The sequence below is a fragment of the Crocodylus siamensis genome, chromosome 1 (assembly GCF_052110815.1).
Source record: "Crocodylus siamensis isolate JL-2025a chromosome 1, ASM5211081v1, whole genome shotgun sequence".
Classification (NCBI taxonomy): Eukaryota; Metazoa; Chordata; order Crocodylia; family Crocodylidae; genus Crocodylus; species Crocodylus siamensis.
The window spans coordinates 408,188,060-408,215,692 of NC_143395.1; the positions used below are offsets into that span (position 1 = coordinate 408,188,060).

A 27,633-nucleotide genomic window follows, 5' to 3' on the forward strand; every position below is an offset into this window, starting at 1 on the left:
GGGCATGGGGCTTTAAATGCCACCCCTATCCTGCAGCTAGGCAGCAGGGGTAGGGATTACAAAACCCCAGGATCTGAGAACTGGGCCTGGGGAAGCTATCCCTGCCCTAGTTTCTAGCCTCTGGGCTTTAAATGCTGTCCCTCTGCCCTAGTTCATGGCACTGCAGGCTTTAAATCCTGTGTGCACCACTCAGCTGGGTGGCACACATGGTGATTTTAAAGATGGGACCTAGGACCCAGGTCAGGGACCTGACCCTGCTTCCTTGTGCTTCCACTTTTAAAACACCCCATGTGCAGCCCAGATAGGTTGTGTACAGGGTCATTTAAAGCTCAGGGGGCTGCCTATTAACAGTTTGTTCCCAAGCGGGGAGAGGACAGGCTGCCAAGCAATGTGCTCCCCTAAAGGCTAGGATAGTCTCTAGTGCCCCTTGGCTGGAAACTTTGCCCAAGTAACTCTCTAGATAGGTGGCTGGGGTGTATTTACACTCTAGCTCCTGGGCTATTTTTTTGTGGGTAGAAATTAATGCCTGCCCGTGGCCAGGGCCACTTTAAACAAAGCATAAGTAAATTCCCCTTTCAGCTGCCCAAAGCTCAGCAGATATTCTCACCTGGAATTGGAGCTGTCTTAGACACTTACTATATTCCACATTGCCGGGTAAATAAAACCTCACAATCCTCTACAGATGATCTGTTGCAGCACATCTGTGAACTTGGGAAGTGCTGTTCTATCCATTTTACTGATGGGGAACTGAGGCACACGACAGTGAAGGGACGTCCCAAGGCAGGTCTCCCAAGTTCCAAGCTAGAGCCCTAGGTTCTGTGCTGCCCTTACTCTCTGAAGGAAACTCCATCCAAAATATCACTTTGCCAGGAGTATCAGTCTCCTTGGTGCTGTTAACATTTGGTAAGTTTGGGTTGTCATGTTTCATTTTAAAATCATTTTTCCACTCACTTTCAAATAAGGGTGGAAGTGTGTTTGTGAGATACTGAAACCAAGAAGTCAAGGATCCTCCAAAAATGAGTTATCATTGTTAGTCAAGTCTGGAATTGGTTTGTACAGTCTGGATTGAATTTAGTTTTGTTTGGATATGGAGGATATTTGTGACTCAGTTACGGCTTTATGATTGCCTAGGGAAATATTTGATATCTAATTTGGTAACAATTTCTATGCTCCCGTCCTGAAGGAACAAATAAGCTACTCTTACATACCAAATAAATGCCAAAGAAGTGCTAATAAGTTTAATTGGTACTTAGAAGCAAGGTTTTTATATGTATCTATCCACATGGATGTATCTAACCACAAAGAATCTGAATATATCTAACCACACTGAAATAAATATATTAAATGATCATGATTATTAAGTCAGGCAAGTGAAGACTGAATTTCTTCCTGTAATCTTGTACTTACCTATACTACATGGGCTCTTTATTGTTCTGATATGCCATAGAAGCAGCAAGGTTAGGACCAGGGTCTCAGCAATGAGGCCAGGCTGCTTTGAGACATTAATGGCTTTCAGAACTACATCTATCTGAGATGACTGAAGTATGAAGAAGTTTTAAATCTAATTCTCAGATGCCTACAAAGCTAAGTTGCAGCTTTAACAAAGGATGGCAAGATAATAGAGGGAGATGGAACAAATGTGCCATGAAAAATTGAAGAGATTGTAAACCTATAACAAATGAACCAGGAAGGCCAACTACGGCATTGTTACAACGTCCCAGTTAAGGCATGACTAAAGAATAAACCTGAGGGTTAGTGGCAAAGCACTATTCAATACACGCAAGCTTTATGAAGGTGAATCTACTGCATACAGAGCTGGCATCTCATCTAAGTAAAGAGCAGTAGGCTAAAAATGATGTGGGTGAATGTATCTTTGCACATTTGCAAAAGCTCAAGCCATAAGAGTATTAAAGCCACAACCCATAAGAGTATTAAAAAGCATTAGCAGCAGGAGTCAACTTCACAGTCACACATCTGCCTGGAGATTTTCACCCATTCTTCTGACAAGTAATTGCTGTTATTGAAATAGGTTAGAGAAACTATATTTCTTCTTTATGGTTTGGGTTTATGGAGTTTCCCTGTTTTGCTTAGGACCTTTGTAGTGCAGTAGAAAAATGTGACTGTAGAACTAACATCTCAAACGACCCCCTCACTATTTCATCTAAGGGAGTCTCCTGTTTTAAATGTATGTATCTGCACTATGCCCTAATGCTGGCATTTCCCAATCCTTGTCCAGGTGAGACAGGAAGTCTGCTGGTAGAGCAGTGGATTGAACCCAAATCTTGCAGACTGCCTATTAGGTGATTCTTCCTTATGCAAGGAAAAAAGATCCAAAGGCATGTATAGCACCTGGATATATTTTCTCTCGCTCTCTCTCAAGTCCTGCCCAGGGTTGTGGAACTCAGAATTCAGTCCCTTTGGGAACACCAGCATTTTAAAACTGGATTTTGTTTTGGGTTGAAACAGAAACCAAACACTTCCTTTGAAACAGAATAGCCAACACTTGAATTTGAGGTTGACTGGAGCATCTCATTTTAAGTTAAATATTTTGTTCCTAGTTAACCTTTTCATTAAAAAACAAAAAATACTAAAACAAAATTTATTTCAAAATTAAAATTCATTTTTAAAAGTTTTTTAATCCTGAGCATTTCAGTCCCGTTCACTCGCCCCTCTCCCCCAGTTTTTTTTCTTCTCTAAACAAAATCTCATCAAAATCCAACCACCAGTGGATGGCTGAAATGTAACATAGGGGTCCTTACTGCTTCAGGTCAATAAATGAAGATATCATGCCCTGTATCCTTATTCTGTGAACAAAGTCTAGCAGCAGCCTGGCTTTTGATTTGGCTTCCACTTCGAGCCCTGAAGCTGGTCTCCTGGGCAGGTCATAATACTTCTTCATCTCAGCTTCCTCATCCATGTACATGAACAAAGGGGAGATGATGATACTTGCCACCTTTGTGAGGTGCTTTGAGATCTATTGATGTAAAGTGCTATGTGAGAAATGGGTGTTACAATGTGAGCCCTCTTTTGCTAGGCAGGTTCACAGGCTGTGGGAAAGGAAAAGAAATAATTTTGTAAGGCTTAGTATTGACATAATGTTACAACCTAGCTAAGCTGCCTCTGCAAGTTTCTATTTCAAGGGTCGCAAGAGAAGGGCGTTCTTGTGGGTGTTTACTTTTATTGGACCAACTGCATGGTTGGGATAGACAGGCATGGGCTGTCAGTTGGAGTTTGCTTTGTTTTATGTTTTTCTCAGATTCAACCAGATGGCAGCAGAGGACTGTTTTTAGCATTTCAGCTCCCACCCAATGACACAACCCTGTTAACTATGCAGTGTAGTAGTATTCAAACGAATCGTGGCCATATTGTTACATTTAAAAATTCATTGAACAGACAGCATGTAATATTTTGTGAAGCTGCTTTACAGCTACTGCTAGAAATATTTAATGAAGTGTACACTGAAAAACCTTTCTCATAGAAGCCAAAGTGCTAGTCAAGTGGCTTTGGGTGCAGTGCACAGCGACTCGCATGTAAAACGCGAAGCATAAATCTGAGCTGAAGGGTAGTAGAAATTGTTTTGTATTTCACAGTGCACCCATGGAGGTTAATTAATATCATTACAAATATGATAAGGGTGCTTATTATTAAATTGAGTAATGCATAAATCTCCAGCCCAAATACTAAGGTGATTGGGAAGACGGAAAAATAGAATATATACATAGTGTTAAATTGAAGAAGACCTACTCTTTAATAAAAACTTTTTCCCGTCTGTCTTTCTCTTATCTGAATCAGTTGTTAAAATCAACTAAACTTAATAAACTTTGCCTTTTGGTCCTACAAGACTGAATTCATTGGAGATGAGAGACAGTGGGCACATCTACACACGCATTTACATCACATTAAATTTACCATGCTGTAAGTTACTGGGCAGTAAGCATAAATAGGCTGGTATCTACATGTGCAGACATGAAAATGCATTAATGCTGTGTGCACTCCATAACTTTAGTCCCAAGTAAGTCCACACACATGGGCAACTGGCACCTCCTGGCTCTATGGAGGCACCAGCAGCCGACTGCTGATGGGAGGGGTGGTCCCCAGAGGCTGATTGCCAACCCCAGAAGCACTGGCGGCAAACCGGAAATGCCGCCGGCAAAACTGGAATTGCCACCAGCGCTTCTCGGGGGGACACTTTCCACTGCTCCACACTCCCCAGTCAGCGAGGGCCAACTTCAGGGTGGCACATGCCCCCTGTACGTCGCTTAAGTCCACACACACAGTGTTGCTGCACAGTAAGGTGTCTACATGTGCATTACTGTACAGCAACTTAATCAGGCATACATTTAATATCTGAATTATGCAAGTATCAAATTTATGCCCAAGTCAGCTTAAGTCACCATAGTTACTGTGCAGTACAGGCATGCGCATGTAGATGTGTGCCCATACTACACAGTAATTTGGGTTACTGCACAGTAGATGTGCACATGTAGATGTGCCCAGTATCTTTCTTCTTCTCCTGCTTCTAGGGAACCCAACAGCTGCAAGATGGGAGACGGTGCTGGTCCTTGTAAGAAGGATGAAGCCATTATTTTGGATCTAGTAGTCTACCTGTAATCATGGTAGATAACCAAGGTTACAAGCAGAAGTAATTTTCAACCACTTTGAAAGGGAGAGTTGCCATGTGAGAGTATATATCAGGTATAAGTGAGCTAAATTGCTGCAACTTTAGCCCTGAGTAAAACAGAAGGTTACAGAATTTTTCCTATACTTCCACTAGTAAAGGAACAGTTATATACTAATGGTTTATACCAGTTTCATTCAGTATCAGTACAATTGTTACATCTCTCTACAACTTGATACTTCACCACTCCCAGCTGTATGCTGCCCCCATCCTATTATGCAGCACTTTCCCATTGTAGCAGGAAGATAAATCCTTGCAGTAATCAGCTTTTGCTTCACTTTTCTCCTACATTGTCCTGCTGTCACTTTCTGATTTTTTTCCTTTTCCTTCTGAACAGTTGAAACACGTCTCCTCCTGCACAGTTCCTCTTGCTTCTCCTCCCCCGCAACTCCTACCACTGTCTTGCCTACATCCGTAACAAAAATAAATGTATTTTGCTGTAGCCCCTGCTCCATAATGTGTTGCATGCAGAATAAGTTGATTCATAACTGCTGGGTGCCTCTTTCTACCCCATATCTATGATTTATTTTATCCCAGGTAGAATAGACCCTTATATCTTCTTCCTCTGTCCCACTGCAAAGGAGTTTCCAGGTTTTCCAAATTTAAACTGCATTTTTAAACTTATAAGATTTGTTTGGGGCAAGTGGTGCATTTGGTAAGGGTGTGCGAAGCGGGCCCTATTCGATTCAGATTCGGCCCAAATCAGGGACAGTGATTTAATTCATTGATTCGGATCACTGTCCCTGATTTGATTTGGCCAAATCCGAATCTGAAGATACACTGCTAATTCAGAGAATCGTCGATTTGGATATAGACACAGCTTTAAATGTTTTTTCTACCTACCTTGAGGTACCAGTGCAGCTCATGAATGCCGCGATGCTGGGGCGCATGGAGTATCCCACAGGAGTGGTGGGGTGGCCCTCCAAATGCTCAGCAGTGAACCCGGAAGTGGACCAGAAGTAGTTCTGGTCCACTTCTGGGTTCGCTGGGGATCATGCTCCCCACCCCCCGCATCTCCCCAGCTCAGCTATTGGCCATGGGGGGACCCCGGGTGCGCCCCTCAGACCCAGGAGGCACCAGTCACCGAGCTGGGAAGGGATCCCTCTGCACAGTCCCCAGTGGACCCAGAAGTGGACCAGAAGTGCTTCTGGTCCACTTCTGGGTCTGCTGCCGAGCATGCTGGGAAACCCCCCCATCATGATCCTGTGGGACACTCCATGCACCCCAGCATCGCAGCATTCACAAGCCGCCTGCTACCTAGACGTTCGTAGAAAAAACATTTAAAACTGTGTATGTCCGAATCTTTCCAAATCTCTCTGATTCGATTTGGAGTGATTAAAGGGTCCTCTGATTCGACTTGGAGAAGGTGATTCAGCTACTCAATCAGCCAAATCTCTGTTGAATCAAATCACGGACCAAAACTTTGCACAGCCCTAGCATTTGGTTCCTTCATGACAAAATGAAGGGGGAAAGAGGAGGCAAGGCTTTGCTTCATGTAAACCCTTTTTTTCCCACACTTGCTGTTTCATCACTTGTACAGTTGACTCAGGACTGTGGTAACCTTCAAGCCAAATTCCCCCCCTTCTTCCTTGTAGGGCAAATACCATGGCCAGTAGAGGTGTGTGAAGTGTGTCCCATTTGATTTTGATTCAGATTCAGCCCAAATCAGGAACAGTGATTCAATTAGTTGATCCGGGTCCCTGTTCCTGATTCGATTCGGCCAAATCCTAATGGAATATTCAATACTGATTTGGAGAATCAGTGATTCAAATGCAGACACAGTTTCAAAAGTTTTTTCTACATACCTCAAGGTACTAGCTTGACTTGTGAATACTGCGATGCTTGGGTGCATGGAGCATCCCACAGGAGTGCAGGGGGGCCCTCCATGTGCTTGGCGGTGAACCTGAAAGTGGACCGAAAGTATTTCTGGTCCACTTCTGATTCCACTGGGGAGTGCGCTGGGGACCCCCTCTCCCCGGCTCGGCAGTCAGCCGCAGGGGTACCCCGGGTGCCCCACCAGACCCAGGAGGCACAAGTTGCCAAGCTGGGGCCATGGAGGAGGGTGGGGGGCTGTGTGCTCCCTGGCAGATCTGGAAGGAGACCAGAAGTGCTTCTGGTCCACTTCCAGGTCTTCTGCCAAGTGCTCTGGGGAGCCATTCATGCTTCTGTGGGATACTGCATGTACCCCAGCATTGCACCAATCACAAGCTCTTGCTACCTAGAGGTACGTAGAAAAAACACTTAAAGCTGTCTCTACGTCTGAATTTTTTAATCTTTCCAAATCCTTTCAAATCAATTCGGGCAGTTCCGATTCGATTCAGCGAGATTAAAAGTTCCTCTGATTCAATATGGATTTAGAGATTCAGCCACCGAGTTGGGCTGAATCCCCACCACATCAAAGCAGGGACTGAAGCTTCTCACAGCCCTAATGGCCAGGCTCCTAAAATGCTTCTTAGTGCTAGTGAGTCCAGTATGAGCTTCTGTCCCTTTGCATGGCAGAATCACACTAGTTTTGAAGCCTTTGTGGACCACATTTACATGCTGAGGTGGGGAACAAAGATTTTTCCCTTAATCTTTACCATTAAATACGTTCTACTAAGAAAAATGTCAATTAGCTGATGTAGAACATAACCATGTGAACAAGGTTTATATTAATGTGTCTGGTATATTTTGCCATTGGGAAATGCGGCAGTTTATGTGCATTGTTGCCATCCCTCATAAAGGGCAGGGCTAGCAGGAGGGCTGTTGGCAGGTACTGCATCTTAGTCTTCACAGTCCACTGAGGTGGTGCTAATGACTGGATGTTGTAGCTGCTCAATAGAAATGGTAGGTGCAGCTGGCTCACTTAAAAATGGACTGTTTGCTGTAGTTATTTAGGGAAGAGTCCTGTATTGTTAAGGGGGGTGGATTTAGATCAGTGGTATTCAACCTTCTAGCTCTGTGGGCTGAATGAAGAGATGGGGCTAGACCATGGTAGAGTCAGTCAGTGGGCCTGATCCAGCCTGGGGTCCAGCACTCTGCCATGGCCCCACATGCCAGATCTGGCCATAGAGGGGCCCTGCACAATGGCACGACCCAGTGCACAAGAAATTTGGCAGCAGGGGAGTGGTGCCACTGCTAATTGCTGCAGTTCTGGAAGCCATGACAATTCATGCTGCCACTGCTTCCTATCTGCCAAATTTCTAGATGTGGGGGAAGCCCCATGGACTGGATGACATGACCCTGCAGGCCAGACTGAGTTTGCAGGCTGGAGGTTGAGCACCACAGGATTAGAGGATCTAAGAAAGTAGGTTGGGCTTAATGTTCACTTGTGTAGCTGATGAGCAGCCTGTTTAAAATGGGATGTGTGGTATTTCCAGGTTTATAATCTGCCAGGAAATAACTTTTCCTGTGAATTTCCTGCTCAGAAAAGTTTCTGTTTTACAGCCTGGGAACATGATGTCTTTATGTCCACAGAACTGGCATAGCCACAGAGACCTGATGCTTTGTTGTGCCTCCAAGGGGTGCTCAGATACTATCATTGAGTAGATCTCATATAAGTACTTAGAGAACTGGATGGGTAGAGAGAATCTCAGTTCATCTTCATACAGTGTTTTTTGTATGGTTTTCTAAACCGCAGATGAGAGAAAAGATGAAGGCTGTTTGTCACACAAGGATCTAGAAACATTTTTTTTAAAGCAGGATGTAAGGAGATGCTTAAAAAATGGTCTGTAATAAGAAGCTAAGAAGCAAAGCCCCTGATGATAGTTCAGGAAGAATTTGGGAGGGGAGAGGCTCTTCTCCATAGGCAGGCAGTTAGCTAGGATATCTCTGTGGGGCACTTGGCCTTGTGACTAACATGCTTGCCCGTGCAGTAAGCCTGCCAGGACCATGTAAGCCAAGAGAGAAATGTGACTCATTAGCTAGATAATGGGCATTAAATATACAATCAGCAGAAAGAAAGTGGATACCCAAGTTGCTGCTTCTCACAGGAGCAGCAGAGTTTGTCCCCCACGTCTGCTCAGTGCCGTAACCTGCTCTGCACTCACACAGCACCTGCAAGAGAGGACTTACCAGGCACCATGTTTGCTTTCCCTCATTCTGTTAGGTAAGGCAGGATGTGGCCTATCCCAAAGTTATAATTCTTTACATGAGCTTACAGATAAAGTCTGTTGGCATATGTTACAACATGTATGTGTTCTTGAGCTGTAAGTACTGTATTTGTCTACACTGTGCTGAATCAAGAACAGATTTAAAATGACAGGAACAATTCACCCACACAGCCTCTCTTTTCAATTGAGAGGAGATTTTTAAAGCACTTAGGCACCAACACCCAACGACAGCTACAAGGACTTGGGTGCTGAGATACACTTTGTGCTTATGAAAATCTCTCCCTTTTGTCTTCCAACTACTGAAAATCTCCTGAAAAACTCCTATCCATCACAAGGCTCTGAAATGTCAGCCAGTGTCAGTAACACCCTAACCCAGTGGTTCTCAGCCTTTTTAGGTTCAGGGCACCCCTCCATAACATGCAAAGGCATGCTTACTGTAGCTTCTGGGGAAAATTCTGTGGCCCAAGTATATCGGAGATCAGATCAGATGATCACAGTGGTCTCTTCTGGCTTTGTAGCTTCTGGCTATGAATCTTGCAGTCTGTCCTTGTCTGAATTCTCTGTAATAATATATATTGCAAATCTCTCAGGGCAGTAACTCTTTCCTTAAATTTTAGACAGTTCAAAACACATGCTTAATAAATAAAACTAAAAATCTTTATGAATAAGACATGTATGTATGTCTCTTTCTGCCAGATAGTCTTAGTTTGATGTCATGCAAAGCATATTCATTGCAAGCTCCTATTGTCCTACAGGCAAAATGGGCTCATACTTTTGCTGTGATAACATCATTAGTTGCTTTCAAAACATTCATTTTGCAGTCATTTCAGTGAGTAGAAATGCTTTTTCCAATGACACGTGGCATTTTCCAGAAAGAGTTTACATCCAGTTCAAACATCCCAAATGATGAGGTGTTTGCATAATGCAGTTGGACTGTCATATCTGAAAGATCAGTGCATTAAGAGAGGGTTCATTGCCACTCCATATTCACAAACTTACTGTAAGGCTTGCAGTGAAAACAGCCTAAAAATGTGAATATGAAAATCAAAATTGCTGTTGCAGGATGAGATTGTTCATTGTGCGATGTTCCCCGAACTGGATTATTGTGTTTTACAGAAGCAGATTAAATTACGGGCATTATTCATCTCTAATGCCCAGTGTGGTTTAGATTTTCATTTAATTTAAACTATGACCATACTTCAGCCTTATCATAATGGATGTCCATGTAACTGAGGGCATCTAAGGGACTTCTGAAATAATGGAAGGAGTCCCAAGCAACAAACTCCATTGACTCTCCTTTCACAAAAGCAAGGCCTACCCTTTCCAGCCAAAACTACATAACAAATGCCATGATCTGGATAGCCTCAGTGTAAGAATCCAGCATGTCTCTCTCATGGTCACTAGGTTCAAATTTAGCCTGTGTTGGTAATGAGACAATTTGATGGCGATCTTGCTCTTACAGTATTTCCAAGGTCACACTAGCACATTCCCGGTGAACTTGGGAAGAAGTGCAGGCTACCCATTAGAGATTGGATCTAGGATTTGGAAACCCTGGTTTTTATTTCCAGGTCCTCCAGTGGTTCATAGTTTGTTGGGCATGTCAGCAAAGGCCATCTTTTCACAAGTTGCCTATGAATGTGGGATGCTCAACTTTAGTCACCTCACTGCTATTACTCAGCCCCTTATTTCTTCTGCATTTTCAGTTGGAGGCATTTGATTTTGTCCTCTCCAAAAACTCTGGCATTTCTGAAGATGTACACCTTTTTTGCTTTGCTTCCATTCAGAGGCCTATGATGCCATTTGATACTGTATTTACCAGAGATTTGTCAAAACCAATTCATGTTGATAATGTGGTCAGATAAAGGATACCATATCAGCTATTCACCCAATAGTATTAATGGTGCAGTTGGCCAAAGGTAGTTATAAGAAAGACAACCACAACAAATGAGAAACTGATTTTGGGAACGTGCAGAAATCCATTAGTGCAGGATAGCTATGATAAAGCTTAATGATTAAATGTTCTGGGATAAGAGTAGAGAATTCAGGCAGAGAAAGCCAGGGACAAAGGTGACAGACACTTTATCCGGAGAGAAGGGAGTGGAAGCCAGGAAGCATCAGATGGGTTTGAGATTAAAGGCTGATGCTAAAGTGAGGGTTCAGGTTAGGTTTTAGTTATACACAGATGGATGAAAGGTCTGATATAAGAAGTATCATTCTACTCTTTGTCTCTGGCTCTCCTGATGACTCTCTGTCTTTGCTCTTATCTCTGATCAGCTGACTCTCAGTTTCTCCCTTTCCCTTTACTAATCTAGTTCTTTTTTCCACACTTGCACTGTGTCCCTTCCACCTCTGTACTGTACCTGCTTATTATATTCTTTTTCAGATCTCTCTCTTGATCTCTCTTCCTCTCCTGCCCCTCAGCTTCTGACTGTACCTCCTGTTGCAGCCTACAGCCTTTGAATAGTTCCTCTTATGCTTATTACTTGAAGTCATAGTGGAAGATGTGTGTGCATGTGTGTGTGTGTGTGTGCATACGTGCATGTGTGTGTGTCTCTGTGTGTGTGTGTGTTATGTGTGTGCACACGCGTGCATGCATGCATGTGTTTGCTTACCTGTAGTAACTCAGAAACAGCTGCATGGATCTTCCCCAAATATTTCAGAACGTTAAAAAGTTTTGACTCTTCTTAGCACAGAGCCCACTGAGCTGTGGGAAAATGAGGCAGATGTTTACTGTATCATTAGCTAATTGATGACTCTGGAATCAATGCATACTAGTTATGGTATGTGTGTTGGAGTTAGCACAACTGAACCTTTGAGTCCCCAGGGGGGTGCATAGCCATGGGGAAAAATGATTTCCTTCTATATTGATCAAAAAACTCAATAGGCAGTAGGCAGGAACCACAACGATCACATTTTTTCATATTATTTATAATTCAAACTGAATTTTTCTGCAACATTTTCTGTTAAGCAAGACATGATTTTATGGCTTGCATGTTTCAAAGCCTGGAAAAATTAAGGGTAGAGGTACAAGGACAGACTATTTATTCATGTATTAGAGTTATACTCCAAAAAGCCCACTGGCTTAAGCAATCAGACAAATAACCCAGAGATAGGATTCCACAAATTACACCCCAGCACTCAGGAACTCCAATTCTACTCCCCCTCCCCTCCCCTCCCCTCCTCCACTTCCCTGCCTAAACCCCTGTACAGACAAAGGATGGGATGGGATATGGAAAAGTGCTCAGCATGAGCATAATTGCTTCCCTTGAAATTGGCAATAAAACACTTATTAGAGAAGAACTGAATTAGGCCAGCGCAGAGTGCATGTGGAAAACCACCCAAAAGTCACAATAGAATTGTAGTTTAATTTTTGTGTTTTCCATTTACAGATACATTGGGCATTCTAACGTATTAGCTATTGTTCAGCTATTGATTTTTTTGATTGGCTGATTATTGAGTAAGGCATCATTTTAAACTTAATTGTAAAAGCTGTATTTCTTTATACATTAGATAATACAGATTAACCTGTGATATTAGCCACAGGACTAATCAAATAGGGTTTTTTTTCATTAGCATATAAATTAAGTAGAAGTTGTTTTAGTATAACAATTCTGCCTTTGTTGCTATGTCTAGACATCAATTCTACCAAGTAGATAAACTGCTAGGAATGCCAGCAATCACCTCATGGTCACTGGATGGATCCCAATGAGGTTAATAATGGTACCAGCTGATGGCTATTAAGTGATGTGTATAAAAGAAGGTTGGTCTCCATCCCAATTCCAATGAACAGATGTGCTCACTTCAAACACGGTTTCAGGCCAGGACTGAGGAGTTTTGGAGTGGCAATGTGAAGAAGCTTGCATTGTTGCCATTTTTGCTTCACCTGTTGTGTGGGTAATTAAATTACTTCATTCTCTAATGATACCAATCTGGCAACATTCACAAAATTTACCTTCGTGTGGGAAATAGCCCTGTACAAAAAGAAGTGTTCTATGCAGTATGAGATTAGAAAGAAAAATCTGCATTTGCACTGAGGTTCAGGGAGAAGAGGCTGAGTATGGAATGATGTATCTCGTTTGTCAGTGATCTTTTGTAGCTGTAATAGCTGTCAGCTGAGGCTCTCCAAAGGAAAGGATACAGGAATCCAGTTCATTAATGTAACATTATTCAGAACGTTCTTGTCATCTTTGATGCTGCTAGCATTCAGCTGACTCAGCCTCCTCTTAAAAGTTAGATTATTGCTACATGAATAAGTTACTGCAAGGTAAGCGGAAGTGTGACCGCATAGTTCTGCTCTGTGGTGACTGTAGTTCTTGTACCCTACTGTAGACATGAGGTAGTTCACCTGAGTTTCACTGGTGGACAAGCTGTCTGGCAGTGACGGGGAGGTAAGAGGTAGCCACAGAGTAGCTCACGCGTGCTAAGTTCACACCTTAGCTTACCTCACAGTAACTTGTGTGTTTATTGCCGTGGCACCAAACCTTCTGGCCCCTCGGGCCAGATGAATGGTGTGGGGTCAGTCTGCAAGCCAGATTTTCTGTGGGGGTTGGTCCATTGGCCCAACTGTGCACCACTCTCATCCAGCCATGTGCCACCCACCAACCCAATATGGCCACAAACTGCTTCAACGTGCCCCAAGTTGGCCTGATCTGACTATGCACTGCCAGCTGCCCTGATCCAGCCATGCACTGGCCACTGGATCCAGCCACGGACCACCTGCTGGTGAGATCTGGTTTGCAGGGCTATGTTTGACCCACGGGGCTCCTCACAGGTCTGGAAATTTGGCAGTGGGGGAGCTGCAGTTAACACTGCCATCACTCCCCTTCTGCGAAATTTCCAGGCCCTTTGGTAGCCCTGTGAGCTGGATGATTCAACTCCACAGGCTGGAGGTTGAGCACCGCTGGTTTAGTGTCTTTAGTGATTGAGAAAGATCTATTAAATCATACAGCCTGTATCCCCAGGAGTGCCTCTTGTTTGAGTGGAAAAAAAAAATCTGCCTTTGGAAGAGCAAACTCATCAGAGCATGCAGGCCAGTGCAGTGGAGACAGGAGCAATAACTCAAAGGTAATAATAATATGAGAATAATTCAAAGAATCATCAAAACAAGTGGACCATGGAAAGAAAGGGCCAAGGAGGCAAAATGGAAAGAGGAGCAGACATGAGGCGATGCTCATATTGACAGCTTTCGGTAGAAGTCATAGTGGACTGATGGTTATACAAGTGCAGAACCATGAACTGTTCTGACTCTGAGAAGGGTGAAGACACACCATACAATTAATGTGAAGTAATTTTCCTATTACTAGGACAATAGTCCTATTGTCCTAACATGTACTCGACGGTAAACAGACAACCAGCTATCTCAACTGGCTGTCTGTGTTAGGCACTATTACAGCCCCTGGCAATTAAGTGACGAGGGAGTTGATTTGCATGGATCAAACAGGAATCCTGGCCTGAAACCAGTTGTACACCAGACGGTAGCATATTGTTACCTCTCACTTTCAGAGGAGGGACTTAATCAGGAGTGGAGTGATTTAGGCTGACATAAGACTATGCATCAAGTGCTATGGAGTTAAGTAAATTTCCTTTGAAGTTCATGTATCATGTATATGTAGAGAAAGAGGCAAAAAGGAGGCAGAAGTAAGTGGGATGATTGGAAAAGGAGACATGGGATCAGGGGAGAAGTTTTTCTCCTCCTCCATGTTTTTTTTTCATTTCTACTCCCAAACTTCTTCAAGCAGCATAACAAACCACCAGTACCTCTTGAGTTTTGTTGGGAACTGTCCAGGGTGCTGTGTTGCTTTTTTAAGGTTGCTTGAATCAGACTTCTTTCAGTTGTTCTGCCTCAAGCAAACCGTCTTGCCATTGGTTTCCAGAAACACCCCATTCAATATTTAGAGCTATTTTCTCTCAGCAGAGGGATTGTGTGCATGCTTTTGTTCAAATTCCTTTACTTTATGTACATTTTCATTGAAATACAAAAAGCACCAAAGGAGTGCACAACAACAGAATAATGTGATTTCCTACAATAGGCAGTCTCTCCCCACTCACTTTCTGTGTACATTTAGGAATGGATATAGTGAAACAGGCAGAGCCCTGCACTGAAGTATGTGCAGAGCTAAAGCTTTCAAAGGATGCATTTTGGAGCAGGAGCGCAGCATTTTGATAGTTGCTTTTCATGCAAAGAGGAGAGTGCCTATTTTTTTTAAAGATAGGGCTCTCTTTGACCAGGTAGAACTGTTGATCATGGAGCTAGAGATCGTGGCCCCACTGTCTCTCTCACTTCTCTAGGGAAGTCAGTGCTAGGTGTCACAGTAACATTGCGTTTGTGCCTGCTGGGGCTGCAAGAGAAAATGGGCAGGGTCCCTTTGCCCTCATTCTGTCTTACAGAATGGAGATTCCAGCCCTGCAGTTAATTTTTGTTCTTAATCTTCGTGTCTCACCTTCAAACACTCCAACTAATTTTTTTTTCTGAATTCAGCAAACAGGAGAATTCAGCCACGGTTTGCAAAAGCTGCTCTATTATTCCAGCATAAACACGTGCCATTTCCTTACCACTTGATTAATTCCAGTAAAAAGTATCATGCAATGTTACTGACAATTGAAAAAGAACAAAAAGCCTGCTTTTGTTTCTGTTCCAGAGAAGCAGCATGTATCCCTGTTCCTTTACAATTTACTGAGGGACTCCAAGTACTTGTTTAATTGCTGCAGAAACACAAAATGAAGTGGCTTTCATACAATTCTGTTAGTCTCAGCTACATCTGAATGACCTACATATGAAGCATGCTTAGGCTAATATAACAAAACAAGACATCCAATTTGTAATGAGGCTTTAATTTAAACAATCCAGAGTTCAACATATTTGTACTAATATGGACTACTCCTGCAGTCATCAGCCTTGTTAGATCACAGGTTGGAATGACCCAGCCCAGATCAAAGGCAGGCAAATGCTAGGATGCTTCTTCCTGCCATGACATAGGAAAAGCCCTGGCCACCGAAACCCCATGTCTGCAGCCCAGATCCAATGGCTCTGCAGGTTGGCTATGAAAGTTGCCACCCCCTGGGCTATTTGATTGAATATCTTGAAGCAGATGGGACCCTCTCAGTCTTAGAAGAATTTGGTATGTGCAAGATGTAATGATTTAACCTTGCCTTGACTTAATGTTTGAACAGCTAGGGCAGTTGGCACTGGATATATGATCCTGATACCTTGTTCCAGGCAGACCTAAACCCTCAGACCAACCACAACTTCTCCATTCAATAATAGGCAAATTTTATTGATACACAGTGATAGCAGATAAGAATAATGCAGGCAAGGCAAGCACAATAACCCCCCTGATTCTATATCTACCAGTCCTAGGGTTCACAGAGGGAAGGTTTGTCAGGCCAGTACACAGGCTTCACCCTGAGGTTCCTTCTTGAATGTGGGATGTCAGCAGCCTGGAGGTTGAGGACCAATGCTCACCCGCCTCCCACCAGTGGGGTGGGTGAAATAGGCTGCTAGTGTGCCCTCTATCCATGGTGGACTTGTCTCTCCCCTTGGGGACCCTTTGGACTGCTCTGAAATCCCTGCTTTTGTATTCTCTCTTTCCTCTGGTGGTAATCTTGACTCTTTATTCCTGAGCATAATTGATTGGTTTCTCTGTGGTCATCATACTGTCCACGTTCTGCCAGCATATTCCTTTGTTTCTCAAAGCCATCACATGCAAACATCTTAATTTGGTCGTTTATCATTGTCTTAATTAGGTCTATCCACCACAACTGGAAATTCCAAGGGCTCTGCAGCTGGTCACTGTGACCTGGCCACAGCAGCAGAGTCCCTTATCTCTGTTTTGGGGTTTTCAGGGAATACTATGTTGAATATCTTCAATTTCACAGCCTGTCTGTCTGTTGGATTCAGACACAGTGGGCCTTGAAGAAAATGTTGTCACAAACAGGCTTTTAGAAACCAATTAACCCTTGCCATTCCCCTTTACCATTTTTCTAGTGCATAACTACTTTATCTACAAGCTGATTCCCAAAAGTAAATCACTAAATACCATTTTCTAGCCATCAAGGGCTAATGACTAAAGGCAATGTAAGGGGTCCCATTGATTTCAGTGTCAACTGAGCCCTTATAGAATGGTGATTTTAATATGAATTACTCAATTTCACAGATTTCATAGACATTCGGGCTGGAAGAGACCCCGAAGGATCATCGAGTCCAGCCCCCTGCCCCAGGGGCACAAAGTCAGCAGGGATCATAGGATCCCAGCAAGATAAGCATCCAAATGTGTCTTGAAGGTGTTCAAAGTGGATGCTTGAACTGCCTCTGGTGGCAGTCTATTCCAAACCTTGTGGTTTGGACAGTAAAGAAGTTCTTCTTTATGGCCAGCCTGAATCAGTTATGGCTGAGTTTGTAACCGTTCGATCTTGTCATCCCTTGGGGCAGTCTGGTGAAGAGATGTTCCCTCAGATCCTGATGAGCACCTCGATAAACTTATACGTGGCCACCAGATCACCCCTGAGCCTGTGCTTTTCTAGGTTGAAGAGTCCCATGACTCTCAGCCTGTCATCATAAGGTCTGTTTTCCTGACCTCTGATCATGTGCATGGCTCTTGTCTGGACTCTCTCAAGCTTCTCCACATCCTTTTTCAATTGTGGAGCCCAAAACTGGACGCAGTACTCCAGCTGCGGCCTCACCAAGGTGGAGAACAATGGGAGAATGACTTTGCGTGATTTGCTTAAGAAGCATCTGTGGATGCAAGCCAGCATTTTGCTTGCTTTACTAGCCACAGCATCACATTGAAGGCTCATATTCATCTGGTGGTCAATCATGACCCCCAAATCCCTTTCATTTGTAGTGGTAACCAGCGTAGCACTGCCAAGCCTATAAGTATACTGCAGGTTTTTCCTCCCAAGGTGGAGAACCTTGCATTTTTCAGTGTTGAACACCATCAGGTTCTCATCCGCCCATTTCATGAGCCTGTCAAGATCTGCCTGGATCACCCTCCTTTCCTCAAGTGTGGATGCTTTACCCCAGAGTTTTGTGTCATCAGCAAACTTGGCCAGTCCACTTCTGACACCAATGCTCACATCATTGATGAAGATGTAAAACAGTATAGGCCCTAGGACAGAGTCTTCAGGGACCCCACTGGTGACCGCGCACCAAGATGATTGACTTCTGTCAACCACCACCCTCTGGGTCCTACCACGGAGCCAATTCCCCAGCCAGCGGATCATGATTAAGTCAAGGCTGTAGTTAGCCAGTTTTGCCAAGAGGTGATTATGGGATACCAGATCAAAGGCTTTTTTAAAATCAAGATAGACAACATCAATCTCTTTTGTCTTGTCCAGGCGATAGGTCACCTGGTCATAAAAGAAAATGAGATTGGTCAAGCAAGACCTACCCACAACAAACCCATGCTGGGTATCCCTCAGGATATTGCCTTCAGCTAGTCTGTTAAGGATGGCCTCTTTGATAATCTTTTCCAAGACCTTCCCCAGGATCGAGGTCAGGCTGATGGACCTGTAGTTTGCCAGATCTACTTTTCTCCATTTCTTAAAGATTGGCATGACACTGGCCTTCTTTCAACCTTTGGACACTTCACCAGAGCACCAGGGGTTCTCAAAGATCTATGCCAGGGGCTGAACTATGATGCTAGCAAGCTCCTTGAGTACCCTTGGGTGTAAACTGTCAGGGCCGGCTGACTTGAAGGTATCCAGCCTGTCAAGGTGTTCCTTCACGAGGTCAGCTTCAATGGAGGGCAAGGAATCTCCCTCCCTCCCGGGCCTCACTGACCCACAGTGGGCATGGCCGTCCCATGGAACTAGTGGAAAACTGATGCAAAGTACCCATTTAGCAAATCTGCTTTTTCATGGGCATCAGTTTTCAGTTGTCCCATTTGGTTTTGTAGGGGTCCAACGTTGCCCTTGCTTTTCCTCCTGCTCCCCACATAGCTAAAAAAGGACTTTTTATTGTCCTTGATACTTGTAGCTAGCTGGAGTTCCATCCCAGCCTTGGCTTTCCTGGTTTGCTCTCTGCAGGTCTGGACCAGAGTCTAGCAGAGTATTCCTCTTTGATGGTGGTTCCAGTCTTCCATCCTTTGTAGGTCTTCCTTTTAAGATGCAGGAGGTCTGCCAGTTCCCTAGAGAGCCAAGGGGGTTGCTGTGCCCTTTTGCTGCCTTTCCTCCAAGATGGGATGGACTTTGTGCATTCAGGATTGCTCCCTTGAGGAGCAACCACTCATCCTGAACTCCCCTCCCCTTTAGGCTGTGGCCCTTTAGGGCCTCACTGACAAGCCTCCTTAGTATGTCAAGTCAGCTTTCCTGAAGTCAGGGACTTCTGAATTACTGACTGACTTGCCAGCTTTATGGCAGATGGTGAAGAATACAATCTACATATATGTCAATTTCAATAGGACACAGTGGCCATGTCTACATGAGACATTTACTGCGCAGTAGCTCATTCGTACTGTACAGTAGTGTTAAGGGGCACAAACCATGATGTGAAGCTACTGCACAGTAGGAATGAGCTACACTCAGCGTCACCCAAAAGCCACGTAGGAACACTACTGCATGGTAACTCCAGTTACTCTGCAGTCATTTAGTACTAGGTTATGCAGGTACTAAATGACTGTGCAGTAACAACTGCACAGTCAGCATCTTGTGTAGACACAGCCAATCTGTAGCAAAGGAAAATTACACATTGCACAAAATTAAGAGGCATGTTAAGCCTATTTCATAACCAAGGTTTATACATCATTCTTTCTTTTTCAATCAAAACCTTCCATTGCAGCCTTTTATTTTTGCATGTGAGAGCTTTCTACACTCGTTTTGCAAAAACATGCAGACAGGAGAGACATCTGTATAAGCTGGAGGCTTTTCTTATTTCCATTATGTCAGATTCATTTTAGAATTAGACATCAGAAATTATGCAGTTGAATTCATTCCGGACTGTGGCATCAAAATTGTGCAGTCAAGCTCAGAGCGACAAGACGGAAGGCATTGCTTATTGTACAGTGCTTTTTTAAAAGGAAGCAGTCCCATTTAATTAAAGAAAATAAATAAATGACACCTTCAGAGTACATTAAACTCTTTGTGCAGTCCTTCACATACAGCCACCCACATGCACTCTTGTATTGTATGTTCCCAGTGTTCTGTTCATTTGTGTTTTTTATGCATGTATGTGACATAGGATTCCAAGTTCTTAGCGTATGGGTAAATAAATAAAGTCAAAAATTGAAAGTGGGTATAACAATGTGTCATCAAATCATTGGTGCCTGGCAGCAATTTTGTGACCGTCTTGATAAGGATCATTACCAGAATCAAGAGATGAGGCGCACAGATTATGGAAGCAAAGCCCTAAGGGTTTTGCACAAATGTTCTACCCTTTCTTACAGTCAGCCCATGAGCTTTTGTTTGTTTCTGACCAAAGAGCTGCTGTTTAGAAGTGGCAAATAAACGGTAGCTGTAAATGAAGAATGGATACCTTTCTACAAATATCCATTTGTTCAACAACAAACAATTGTGGTTGCTAATGTCCACTTATACACTGCATTTTCTCACATACAGCACACACTTTTTTCCGAAAACCCAGCTAATGGAAATTGGAGTGTTCATTGTATGAGAGAAGTATGGTAAGAGCAGGTTCTGTTGTTTACAGGTAAAACTAAAAGTACAAATTATTGTGACCTCTAGGGGGCAGAACGGCAAGTAGGCTCAGATCCCTAGCTGCTGCTCCTCAGTTCCTATGAGGAAAGATCTTTTTCTTCCTTCATTCTGCCTTTCAGAAATAAGGTTTGTGTTGTATTTCAGGGTGTGTTGTATGCAGTAAAATACAGTAGTAAACTACAGTAGCAAGAAAGCAAGAATTCCTTCAACTGCAAATGTGGAGTGGCGTTCCACTGTCCATCTACAGGAAATCAAACTAGATGATCATAAAGGTCCCTTCTCAACTTTCAAATCTATTAATCTATATTAAGGACTCAGCAGCTCAGGAAATATTTCTAACATGAATGGATTTTGCACTTTAAGATGTTAAAACCTTAGAGCCAGTGTTTCCTTGCTCAGGCACCAGGGAACAAAGTAGTGGGTGGCCTGAATCCATTCCACCCCGCTTGGTAGTAAATGCATGACTGCATTCTTCACTGGTGGATTTACGCAGAACAGATCAGCTTCTAGTTTGCCTGCAGAAATTTGACTTCTCTTTCTGTCTCTTCTGTCTAAACTGTACCTCATCTCAGTTGTCTTATGACCAGCATGCTCACTACAATAATATCTACATAGACCTCGGGACAGATACATTGGTGATGCAGTACTGCAGTCCAGCTCCCTTTCAGACCGTGCTGCAGGAGCAGCAGAGCATCCACACATTCAAGCAGTAAAACATGTTAAGTACTCTCATATTGTAACAAAGTTAGGACTTTGTGTGGGAGGAATCTCCGGATCATGTTCAAATAATACATGGTCAGCTATCATTGAACCACTCGACGGAGATAATATAACGAATTTGAGTCCTTCAAGGCTGTATAGTCTTTTATCTCCCTGTTCCTAGAAACGAGGCCCCGATACTTGTTTGTATTAATTAGAAAAGGCATACATTCTTCTGGAGTGAAATATCTGCAAGGTGTTTCCCTGAAGAATTAGAAATTGAAGGGAAGTGCTGTACAGCCTTCCTCCCTTTATTTCCTAAATGTCCATCAGAGTGCACAAGACGTTCCCTGAGCTCTCCTCCCTTATACCTCCATCCTGTATGGAGGGCACCCATGCTGTTTTTTAACAGGATGGGCTGCTGTAATGGCAGTCATACTGGCCCTGGAAATTATTTCTACTGATTTATATAATCCAGTTTTACAGAAGAAGTAGCCCCAGTCACCAGGTTTGGGTTTTTTTAAATTTTATTTGTTCCAGATACATTCTTCCTCCCCAAAAAGCAAAGGGGTTGAATGCCCATTATGAATCTCAAGTCAGCCACTGAGGTTCAGAATAGTCATTCCATTGTCAATAGTTCCTTTACAAAATTGATCTGAGGCTCTCACTATAATGAACACAAATTTTCACATAAGTATATACCGGGCTCACATAGATTTTCTACTAGAACAAGCTATTATGAATCAAGATTCTACCCTTTGGGCCCTTGACAGCTGCACGGGTGTTTACATCATTCTTAGCACCAGCACATCTGCTTTGATAAGGTGTAGGATTGTTTCTGTGTCTGGATAATTGGTTAGTACAAGGGAAATAAAAGAAAGAAGGTTCAACAATCAGTAAACTTCTTTCATCCTCTCAGCCACATATTAAATGAAGAAAAGTCCATCTTGACACCAACCCACACTATAGAATTTTTTTTTAGATGAAAGTCACTCCAGAGCACCCAAAGTGTATTTGCCTAGGTCCCCCCAGGACCAGTATATACCAGCCTGATGTGGGCAAGACAGTTTTGATTCTCATGTCTCCTACAAGTGTTTGATAGTTCTCCTGTTCACTTAAATCTTAAGTCGTCTCTCCACATTTCTGTGAAGGTGTGGCCTATCTTATGGTCCTCAGCTAGGAGGGTGGGAAAACTGGGAACTCTTGAGTCATACCTGCCCTTTCCCATCTCTTGTCATGTTAAGGTTTTGCCTGGACCACTCCCCAAATTTCTGTGCAGCATTCTTACAGAATTCCACATTAATCAAGTGTTTGACTTACCTATTTGTCCTTCACACCATGTATGGGTTGTGAAGAAATGGGATTGTGATTTTAGAAGTCAGAAGGGCTTTGGCATTTTATCTGCAGAGTGCAAAGCCCTTCATAAAATCTGCTTACCCTCTTTGCTGAGAGAAGGCAAAGCAGTTCAACCCAGAGACTTGCAAGTGGTAGTATGCTACTTTGTGATGAATTATCTATGAAACTAAAACTAGGCAATGTCAGGCCATTCAAACAGCCACATTCTGTGTCTCCCCTTAAGATCGTCCTAATACTAATGTGCACCACAGCAACGTGGGGCATAGGGGTCTATACATTCCTTTTCAAACCATTATGTGCAGTTATAGGAATCTGATTCAGATGTCTGGGGCAGTCCACCACCCAGCAAGTGGTTATATCTATGAGCACTCACCTCCTCATTAATTATGCTGTTTGGTAGTCATCTATATGAAATATATTTGGGGACACACATTAAAGACAGTACAGTAAAGTACAGTAACAGAAGTTCTTCAGATGTGGGGGGGTGTATGTGTGTTTATGCCACTAACTACCCTCCTCTCCTCTGCTCTGGGCGCTCTGTGCCCTGAGGTGTACAGGATGGAGAAAAATTATAATGGTGGTTGGTCCCATACAGCCTTTATTCCTTTGAACAGTTGACAGAACTAGATCAGGTTCATGTGTGGACTAAGTAAGTTTAACCGGCTAAAATCTCTGGGCCCAGGTATGTTGAGCCAAAGATCACCCACAGTAGAATATACACATGGACAATACTGCTAAGAACTCCAGTTCCTGGACAGGTAACCTTTCTTTTTTATCCTCTTCAGCATTATTACTGCAGGAAAGCTTATGTATGTAGATCAGGTATGCCTGAGACTTTGAAAATGGCCAGTTATGGGGTTGATTCTGTTCTGTTTCTGGTAGTAATTTCCACAGACAGGGATTCAATCTCAAATAGTTTGTCCATATCATACCTTGAGTTTTGACAGTACATAGACATTCATAAATGATCATCTTTTATTCCACTGAATCTAGACATAAATTGTATATTAAAAAAATCTATGAAGATTACCACCAAATTGTGTCTCAAAAGTCTCAAAGACAGTGTAAGTATCCTGCAGCCTATTGGAGCTAGAAGGTGTTGAAATTTAAGACCAATGATTACTTTGTACACAAATTGGGGATTGTTGGGTTTTTTTTTTATTTTGTGAAACTATTAGTTTGGAACACAAATATTTGTTATTTCATAAAAACAACTAGAAACATAAGTAAAATGCATCAACTTAAAGGTTCACTGTGGAATAATATTAGTATTTTTTTTCGTTGATGTGAAAACATTATGTAAGGGGAGGATATATTTTTGAATGGTTCTATTTCAAATCTTTCCTTTTCTCTTTGAAATGGTGCCTGCATTTCAGACTAATGAAAATTCACCCGTAGGGCATGATGTAACCTAAATTAGATTATTGTGTTCCTGGTCACAGCCAAACAGTTCTTTTGTATAGTTTGATCTTCATCAGAAACTGTAGGAGTAATACCAGCAACCAGATTGGATTTTCCATTCTTACCTATTCTTGGAAATACCTGCCTTGATACTCTGGTAAAAACCATGTCAGAGGGGACTGGAGTTTATCATAAAAGCAATTATTGATCATGTGTTCCTGGAAATTAGCATCATTGTCTTCTGAGAGACTGCCCTCACTGACAGCAAATTGGAAATGTGCCAGTCTCAAAGTTTGAGTCGAAGTAGATTTTTGATATGATTAGGAACATAGGCCTTGATAGGGACTCCTGGACCACTGAGTCCAGGCCTCTGTATTCACAGGCCATCATTTACCCAAGAAATCCCCCTAATCTCTGTTTTACAGTGGGTGCAAAAAGACAAGTGGCAGAAAGATGTAAAAGTGGCCTGCTGGCTCAGGCAGGAGGAAGCTCTTTTCAACAACCTCAGGCCTATCACCTATGCTGTCCTTGGCCTGCCAATTACTAATGGAACTGGGTGGGTAACTGTTGTCTTGTTCAGCTTCAGGACATTAGAAAACAAAGCTACACAGCCAGCTGCAAGTTGAGAAGATGCCATTTGGGACAAGAAGGAGGCATTTCAGGCCAGGAGCATGACAGATGAAGGCCTTTCTGTGGAAGGTCCGTGACCAAAAGTGCAATAAGGGTTGTTGCCTGCAGAATCAAGGAACCTTGCCTGGGTGCCTGTTAGGTACTACTTGTCCTCTATGCTCCAGATTTGCTTAGACACTGTGGAAAATTGAGCCTTTAACCCCCGGCAAGATAAGGTGAAAATCAGTCAGTGAAAAGGTAGAAATAAACTTGAGAGAACGGACAGAAATCTTAGTTGTACATGATCAGTGTGTTATAAACACACCATACATTACCGGAACAAGGACTCGTGATCAACATTAAGCAGCTTCATATGGGTCTTTGCTCTTGAATACTGGGGGTGTGATCTTGTTTGTATTTTAAGCCTTTGTTGCCTATAAACATAGACTTCCCCCCTCCATTTATCCATCTAATGCTAAGCACACTCAGATCTTGTGTTTTTGCTGTCATTCCTCCTGCAGGTGAATGGTATTGATCTTCGAGGTGCTACCCATGAGCAGGCTGCAGCTGCACTAAAAGGAGCAGGGCAGACGGTAACAATCATAGCACAATATCAGCCAGAAGGTAAGTAAAATAACAGATATGTAGACATACAAAGAAAGAAAAATGCCTCCCATTTAAAAGGACAAAGTTTTGGTAGATAATGCGTTTCCTAGTCATAATCAGCCAACCATCTGAAATGTCTTTTCAACTAATAGTATGATACTGAATGAGTGATGATTACTTTTTATTGCTGTTTTGCTTTCAGAAATGTCGCAGACAGCTATAAGTACCATCTTGAAATATGATTATAAGACAGCAGTCTATACCAGTTTATCATTTTATTTCTATTATTATTTATTCAATATTTTCTCTCTGTTCTCCATGTCTTTTGGAGCCTGTTAGTGCAGAACTGGATCTTTAAGGATGTACAGTAATCCTGGGAAGAGCGGATGTTGGTCTCAGTGGATCAAGATCAAAATTAGGCAGATATAGTCTTTTCTTCCTGAATGCACAGAAGCTCCCATTAATACGAGTGGTGGTTGTACATTTGTATTGCTGGGGAATTTATGACAGACAGCAGATATTTGCAGGAAAAAAATGACATCCTGCTAAATAAAAGTGTCTAAGGAAAAGGTACATGTTCCACCAGCTGTTAATATAGTATAGACCTGGCCATCTAAACATGTTAATGATTCATGGGAAGACGTATGACTTTTTGGTAGGAATTCAATCTCATTTTTCCACAGAGCACTGTAATCCCAACCTCTCACCCTGAGGTAGCTGTGTCTGTTTTAAATTGGCACTACATTGTTACTCTTCTGGTAAATAGTTTTAGCTCAATTCAGAACTTCTGCTATGACCTGTCAAAACGAGCCTTTGATTCTCTCTAATTGTACCCTGCCACGAACATATGTGGGTCTCAGGTGATACAGAACAAATTTAAAAATAGATCCAGCCATTCAGGTTTTATTTCCAGAGATGCTGATGTGATGAATTAGCACTTCCAGAGTTTATGAAATCTGATACCTCTAAATCCCACATGTAAAGAAAATTTAGGGGGAAATTTGCTGGTGTCTTATCTAGACAGTGGAGCCCTTAAAACTGGGTTCCAACTTGACACCCAATGAAGAGCATATATCTACACTGTAGTCACCAGGAAGGACAGTAAATTAGCCCTGGCTGAGATTTGTGCTGCTGAAGCTAGACTGATACTAAGTCCTAAGCTAACACTTGCATTGACTCTTAATTCTTTTTTTATCAAATCTCTGGGTTCCCTGCACTACAGTTCAGACTGCTTGTACTAAGGATCTTCTGCATCTTCTGCCCCATCCAGGAAGGTTTCAAGGGTTGTAATATTCTGTTGTTTTGAATGTAGATATAATGCATCAGTAGCAAGCTGGCCTGTGGGCTCAGAGTGTGCATTGCAGAAGACCTTGATATTGTTACCATTTATGTTATCTTATTCCCTGTGTCAGCAGGGCCTGACAATGCTGCAGAGCCAAAGTATCCAGGCTTCAGTGGGGTTTCCACATTTGGCAATTATTCTGTCCAGTTAAAAAGTGCTGCTAACTTACTGAGCACTGGGTTGCATGTTCTTTAAGGGAGAGGAAAGCAGCTACATTGCAAGATACAGGGGGTGGGAAAAGCTTTGTATTAGTCAAAAGTCAAAGGAGGGATCTGCAGGCCCTGAGAAAAGAGATGGGAGAACTCTGCCAAAAAATAGTGGTTTGGGAGACAAGATATGTCGCTGCCCAAGGAATGGGGAGATATCCACATTACTGTAACTATCATGTAATAATCATTGCTTGTTCTTCTTGCTGAAAGTCTCATAGGATAGAAGCGACGTGTGTTTCACCCTAGGAAGCAGATGAGCTGTGCCATGACATCATGGCACAGCTGACCTGCTTCATTCAGTGGCATTTATTTCTAGGCGTAGAGACAAGAGGCTGAGTTTTCACTTATGTCCCATTTGTGCTGCCATAAAATTGGTAAGCACTCTTTGTCATGCCACCACATCAGAGCAAAATCAGTGGCATGACACCAGATAGTCATAAATTCTGCTGCTTTATTGCAGCAGACGTCTATTAGCTGTGTGGTGGGAGAGTGTGGGCAGCCTGAACTGTCTGCCCTCTCCAGTCACCCAGGGAAGGTTGCTCTGGGGGCATAAGGGCCTCTCAACCCCCCAGGGCAACTGTCTGGCTTTCCCAGCTTACCCCTGGAAATCTCAGGGTGCCGCTCCACAAGCAAAGGAAGTCAGAGTGCTCTGCTTAGGGAGACCATCTCCATAAGCAGGGAAGGCCTGGGAATGCCCCAGCGTGGAGGCATGTGACCCAGGTTATCCCTGGCACCCTTGGCTTCCATGCCAGGACCTGCTTATGAGATCTCCCTAAGGCAGGTCTGGGTAAGCAGTGAAATCCCCACTTACCCATCAACAAGTGGGACAAGGGGCGACATGTGTTTCACCCTAGGAAGCAGATCAGCTGTGCCATGACATCATGGTACAGCTGACCTGCTTCATTCAGTGGCATTTATTTCTAGGCGTAGAGACAAGAGGCTGAGTTTTCTTTCCCACATTAGAAAGTAGTTCCTCTTAGTGAGAAGTGAGAT

General features: G+C 43.0%; 1 protein-coding gene across 17 annotated transcripts in view; it reads left to right on the forward strand.

Annotated features, from left to right (window-relative positions):
• Nucleotides 1–27,633, forward strand: part of DLG2 (discs large MAGUK scaffold protein 2) — a 1,617,582-nt gene that overhangs the window by 1,274,547 nt on the left and 315,402 nt on the right. For all 17 annotated transcript variants that reach the window (XM_090030660.1, XM_090030651.1, XM_090030653.1 and 14 more), the window contains one exon: nucleotides 25,005–25,107. In XM_090030660.1, coding sequence (XP_089886786.1) covers nucleotides 25,005–25,107 — 103 coding nt within the window. The remainder of the gene's footprint in view (nucleotides 1–25,004; nucleotides 25,108–27,633) is intronic.